Source organism: Trachymyrmex septentrionalis, unplaced genomic scaffold (genome assembly GCF_001594115.1).
Source record: "Trachymyrmex septentrionalis isolate Tsep2-gDNA-1 unplaced genomic scaffold, Tsep1.0 scaffold69, whole genome shotgun sequence".
Classification (NCBI taxonomy): Eukaryota; Metazoa; Arthropoda; class Insecta; order Hymenoptera; family Formicidae; genus Trachymyrmex; species Trachymyrmex septentrionalis.
In genome coordinates, this window is record NW_017305873.1 from 2,553,043 (window position 1) to 2,560,040 (window position 6,998).

The 6,998-nt window shown below is 40.8% G+C and overlaps 1 protein-coding gene across 1 annotated transcript in view; it reads left to right on the forward strand.

Moving 5' to 3' along the window:
* The window catches only part of LOC108753389 (T-box transcription factor TBX20-like), a 71,170-nt gene that overhangs the window by 14,298 nt on the left and 49,874 nt on the right, over nucleotides 1-6,998 (forward strand). The window contains exon 2 of the mRNA XM_018494924.1: nucleotides 197-599. Within this exon, the coding sequence (XP_018350426.1) occupies nucleotides 197-599 (403 nt within the window). The remainder of the gene's footprint in view (nucleotides 1-196; nucleotides 600-6,998) is intronic.

The following is a 6,998-nucleotide window of genomic DNA, read 5'->3' on the forward strand; positions in this document are numbered from 1 at the left end:
AAAAAAAAAAAGAAATGGATTCCTAATTAATAAAAACAAATTATTACGATTGAACTTCATTTCCTTGTTACTGGGGTGTAAAAATCACTCTAGATGACACTATTGGCCTGGTTAAATTAATAATATCTTTCCTAACTGAATTTTTTATATTATATATTGATAATACGTTCAAATGTGATGTGAGGATTTCTTGTAGCAGGTGTTCAACAGTCACCAGTGAACATCGTAGCGACAGCGACCGTAGTGACGGAAGAAGCCCTTTTGGGCGATGAGGAGACTGAGAACTGCGAGGGCGAGAGCGAGAGTACCGAGAAGTCCGCGAATGAGGAAGATGAAGAGGTGGACGTAGATGTGGAGGAGTGTAGCAGCGTCGACGATGGGCCAGTCCACGAAGTGACCGAAGACCCTGCCGAGGCCGGCACGCCCTCGCGAAGAAGCAGCGCGGAAAGTAGCAGCAACGCGGACGAGAGGAAACAACGTCTGAGGACCAGCTGCAATTCCGACGAGCTGCGTGATGTCGAGTGCCACCTCGAGACCAAGGATCTCTGGGACAAGTTCAACGACCTCGGCACGGAGATGATCATCACGAAGACCGGCCGGTAAGTGACGCGTGTCGATCGGAAGAGATGCGCGAGAGTATCGGTGCTTACGCGTTTCAAGGAACTCGATGTGAGACACGCTATACGTATTGCAGGGCAAATTCGAGCAGGTCGTTGTTGGACACTCAGAAAAAAACGGTGGTAGCAGCCGTAAATGTGACAGCTATTAGCAAGTTTTATGTATACACTGGAAAAAAATCTAGTTGCATTACTTCAAATTTTGGAGCTTTAAAATGGACAAATGTAATTCTAGCTGAGATAACTGATTGATATGACGAGAATCTTCTGGTTTGTTCAATCAGAAATTTTTCTGAATGTAAAAATACATAGTTGAATAAACACTATCTTATAATTGTAATTAACTATAAAATAATACAACATAAAGTAACAAAAAACTATAAAGTATAAAATAGTTTATTCAACTATGTACATTTTAATTATATATATAAAACTTGTATAGTTGTCACCTTTATAGTTGCTACCATTATGTTTTTTACTCTGGGTAGAACGACGAATCTTTAACAAAGATGATTTTTGTAAAGTTGTTCTTTCTCTTTATTTCCTAATTATTTTGAAGAAGATCAATAATTTGAGTATTTCATGTTTCATAGAAACTCTGAAGTTCGTAGCAAATTCTACGAAAATATTGAGAATATTAAGGTCAAACATGTAATTTATTTATTTCACAAAAACGAAAGTTTACTATAGTTATATTGTCTGTATTATTTATTATTCATAATATAATTTTATTTGTACGAAAGCTTATCAATTATCTTAATGCAGCAATTTATCTACAAAGAAATATTTATATTCAAGTATCTTTCTTTAAATTAATGTATCAGTCTCAAAGAGGCTGCAGATAAGAGAGATCGTATTTTTAATGCAGAACGTGAGAATACATACAGAATACAGAAATCCTTCGGCTCTTTCAACCTCGTCATCCATCGGCAATTATCTTTACGATATCGTAACGCGAATCATATTCGCGCGCTCGTTAATCAGTCATATTTAAAGACCGCGACGCCGAAACGAGCGCCTTTAATTCGCAAGCAAACAGCGAGAAAAGGCGCGAGCAAGAACCCCCGGACGCCGAGAAGGGGACGTTGTCGGTAATGCGGGGCAGCAACCAGCTACGTCGGCGTACCTGAACTAATGGATTTCATTGACTGACGTTTTACGAGATATTTAAGGGAGTTTCAGACGTAATTTATCGCGCCCGTTTACGCGCGGACGCACGCATTTTTATATGTATGCTAATAAAGTTCGGCCGGCGTGGCCGCAGCTGCGGCCGGGATGCGTGACCACGTCGGAATTATGAGATATTCGTGCGCACGGTTAGTTGCGCGGGGTTAGTCGAGAGAGAGCTAACCATCGGTTGTCCCGACGATGCGTGTGCATGCGTGTAGTCGTGTATAGCCTCGAGGCGTTACAGCGATGATCGATGCGTCGCATTATCGCCCGAAGTTTCGCGATCGCGATCGAGGACCCGCAGAACGCCAGGACTCCGCTCTTTAGAAACTCCCCGGAGATGCTGCGATCGAGATAAGCTTCCAGGCTAATTGCGAAATACCGCACCGGGTAGAACGGATCTGCATCTTTTGCTCGACGGTGTCGAGGTACTTGTGAACCGGACGCGCGCTTCGATTATTATTATTATTAATAACCGCTAGAAAACACATTCTTCGCGATCACGATGAAAAAACATTTCGAATGTTTGCTAGGGTAGTACCGTTCGTTAATTTTAAGGTTTTGTAACTTGAGATATTAAATTAATAATAATCGCTTCTGCAGAAATTAATGTTTAATACTTTTTTTGTTGCAATTTCTAATATTACTTCTGGCATCTCATCGATATTCGATTCCAACGCTTTTTCAATAATGACACGATAGTTGACCTACTATCCGTAATTCTAAAGATTTTACCGGTACTATTAATAAAGTTTCATTTTTTTCTGTTAATTGATTTTTGCGCAAAGCGTCTCGTCTAATTTAAAATTGCGCATCAGATGAATCGATCTATACATTTTCTGATATTGAGGAATCAATTTATTAATAGTAATAATCGAAAGATTTCCGAATCGCGTGCTTTAATTATTATTATTAATCGCAGAACTCGCAGAACACAAGCTACAATAGTAACATTGTATCAATTATTATAATTTCCCAATCAACAACATAATATGACACATGTTGTACATAACAGTTATATCGTTGTGGAATCGCGTTAAATTATAATATTGGTATAATCATACACTTATAAGATAGACCCAGCATACCCCTATGAAGTGAAGTCAACAGAACGGTAAGAGATGCAAAACATCGGTGAATCTCTATCTTTCTCTTACGCGCGCATATTCACAGTAATGGAGAAGAATAGAGATTCTTTACCGTTATTTTTGCTCTTACTCATTCTTACTTTACTATCGTAGTACTTTACTTCACTTCTACCATGGGGGCGTGCTGGGTTTATCTTATAAGTCTATGGGTATATGTATTCTGATAGTTTATGTTCTGTATAGGAAGTGCCAAAAAACATATTCTCACAGTTACGATACAAGACATTTTGAACGTTTGCAAAAGAATTCTTTAATTTGTGGAGATTTAAATATGAAGCATAAGCTATTGAACAAATAATAAGCAACAATAAATAATTCAACGAATAACAATCACTTTTGTAGAAATTAAAATATTTAATATTCTTTTTATGACAATTTTCTATTATTTCTGGTAATCTTAACCATATTTGATTCCAATATTTTCTTTCAATAATGACACGTCATCCATAATTCTAAAATCATTATTTATGGGGAGACCTATTATGAAACTGATAAAATTTCTCGCCAATAGCAATCTTTCTATAATTTGATTTTTGTGGAACGTCGCGTTTAATTCACTTATACCGAGCACTTTAATTACAATTAAACATGTATTAATCATTCGCTCCGCTGGACACCAAGTGTTTTATTTCACGCAGCTAACGTTTTGCTTCGAGTAGCGCGTTTTACTAGCGACACTGTGGTATATTTATGCGGTGCAGAAAGTAGACGATAATCCGATAAGCCACGCAACTACAGTGAATGCGATTGCGGTTAAGCCGCGCCGTGCGCAATTATGAAGCGCAACTGCGAGAATTGCGCAAACAGGTGCCTTCCGATCGAGCCTTGAATCTTCTTACAGCATCTTAGAGATCCGCATCTCTTTTGAGATATTCCACATATTTGCGAGAATAAGTTCCATCGATAAGATCACCTCAAATCGTTTTCGTCTTTCTATCCTGTGTTCATTTAACTCGCTCGTCAAGCACAACAAATTACGGGATCGAAAATCTGAAGCTTCGCGGCGAGTAACCGTTCAGATTGCCGTCTTGATAAATTTACCATTGCGCTCTAAAGGAGCATTATACGAGAGCTAATTCTTTCTATGAATGTGTACCTTCTTGCTTCTTCTCCGGGCACCCCACGGTTCGCCGTACCGCAGGCTGTTTGTCGGTAGAAATGTAGCTGTTACTAAAGCGCAACCTTGAGGTGTTACCGAGGTGATCAACGTCGGGCGTACGCCATACGTGTTTGTCCAGAGCGCACTCGGATATTAGATGTACTCCGGATAAGCCCCGCGACTTCGTCATTAACGCCTACGGTTCCTCCTCGTATGCGTAACAATGTGGCACTACCCGGCACTATTACGTTATCGAAAGGAGAAAGCGACATGTTAGATAAATTGCACGTTGACTCGTTTGACTTCGTCATCGCCATCTCTTCGATCACGATCTTCGTCGAGCAGCAAAGTATTTAGATAGACTCGCGCGAGTATCAATGCTTCACGATTCCACAGCAAATTTTCCGGATCTTCAACATCGTTCCAAAGTAACGAATGACCCTTGAATGATCCTCGAGCCACGACTGATTGACGTGACGTGCTTCTTGCTACCTTGGTGTTCGCAATAAGAGATATAGCTGAGAAATAATGGAAATCAAGAGAGTATATGGTGGAAGGTAAAAGTAAGCGACTTCGCGCGCGCTATGCAGGAGGTAGAGAGATGATAATCGATAAGCCGCGTGAGCTTGTAATCGAGAGTGCGATTTCGGATAAGACGGGGCAGGCCTCTAATTACGAAATACTTAGCGGCTCTTGGGGAGCCGGGTAATTATCGCCGGGCGTAAGGTGTCGGGGATGAGGAGCCACCTTCCAGCGGGCGAAACTTTCAGGAACGCGATCGGTGGACTGCTACATTATAAGCAGAAGTGTGTGTGTTTACGCCAGCGCGAGGAAAGCAGATGATAATTGGATAAGCCGCGTACGCACGGGATGATTTCGGATAAGACGGACGGCGCGTAATTACAAAACGCCGCGAGAGTGCCTCGGGCAGGGAGGAGCGATGATCGCCTGAGAATATAACCCGCCGCAATCCGTGCAACCTTGAGACGTCGTCGCGGAGAACATGCTGCCGCGATATCGTCGTCGGGGAAGTGGAAAACGATATCGAGCTTTAATAGCCATTCACAATGTTGCTCGGACTGTGAACCGTGAAAAGCACAAGCGTGAGCGAATTAGAAGAGAGAAGATTGCTCGATGACACGTATATGTGGCAAACAAAGTCTTTACTCCGGTGGTTTAACAACCGTGGAATTGGAAGATAAGGAAAGACAAATTATAAGACATTGACATCAACAATGCTTTAGCTTTTCCGAAATAAACGGAATTAGCTGCTTGCAGATTTAGAGCCTCGGACATTAGGTACTCCAGAGATTTCAGTGATTCCTGGACACAATAAGTATCACTGTGCTTCATTAAAAAAATTCGAAGTAATCCCAGGGCGTGCCGCTGTTCTCCGTGTCCTCGGTGGAGCGACGACGATCGATATATCAAGAACGCGACGATGCACGAATAGCGTCGTTAGCACGAACGACTTGGCACGAAATCCCAGCTGAGCGAGCTGAACGTCAGTCCAAGGAGTGACAATACGGATTCGGATTCTACCAATCAGGTGGAATTGTCCGGCCCTACGGGGTGCCAGGACCGTAAACTCCTTTGGTTTCTTCTCAAGCGTCGTCCCAGATCTCTTTCTTTCCCACGTTCGCACTCGACACGTTTCGACCATCCCTCTCGCTTCTCTTTACCTTTATTTATTTCCTTTACATTTTCTATAGTTTAGCTGTTCTAAAAACGGAAAACACATGTACAAATTCGACATGTACTAAACGGTAAACATTGTCAAAGATTACCGAAAAACGGAATAGATCTGTCAATATTATTTTCTTTGAAAGAATTATTTTCTTTTTGAAGAAAATAATGTACAAATAATCTTTTGATTTGTAATTTAAAAAGAAAAAAACGAACGTATGAAAGATAATTAAGTGAAACCTTTTACATAATCGTTTATCCGTTAAAGTGGCTTCTCTTTATTTCTTTGTTACCAAAGAAGATTGGATAAATTACCTAATTTTGGCTTGAAATGCAAGTTTTCTGATACTATTATTCATATTTTCTTGTACTTTTTGATGTGCTATATGCAAATATTTAATTTTAAACTGCTCTGATGAAAATATGTTGGAAACCGCATTTAAAGTAACACAATTTCACCGAAATCTGATTCTTGATTGCCATTTTCAATAATTTTCCACTAGTTTATCTCGAAATTAACGTTTGCAAATAATTCAATACATTAAAAAATACGAAAAAAAAAACATACATAAGAGAGGTTCCATTGCTTAGAAGTTAAACTATTTATTCAATGACGTGGACAATGAATACAATAAAACAATTTTGATCGAATCAATAGAATCTTCTTATGTATATTTTTTTTTCTTTGTGCAAAAAAAGTTCCATCATTTAGGTCAAAATCCAGTAATTTAACCCATCCTCTTTTTAATTTCAGTAAAGGAGATGTAATGTTCGTTCTAGGCGTTCACTTGTCAAACGAACGGCTATAATTTATCGATGATGTAGCGGCGATCGGTTAAACTGCTTTTTGTATATGCGGCGGAAAGCGAAATGGTCGCTCCGCGAAGCGGACGCTATCGTTGCCGTTGTCGTCGTCGTCATCGCGGCTGTGCGTTTTTTCAACGTTTAAGTGGGTAACCGTGGACTGTGAACCGCACGGAATAGGAGGTGCGGACGAGCAGGTCAGGAGAGAGACAGGATACTGGCGGATAGAGGGTACTCGTCACGCGAACCCTTCATCAAGGTGCCAGCAACCTACATTATACACTCACACGCGACCCGGCCTGGGACGATCGTGTGCACGTTACATCGCGGAGAACATGCACAGAGAACAACATGTCGAGAGAAGGAGAGAAACAGAGAGGGAAATAAAAGATAGAGAAGTCGAGAGGAGGTGGAGACAGGGAGGGGGAGAGAGAGAGAGAGAGAGAGAGAGAGAGAGAGAGAGAGAGAGAGAGG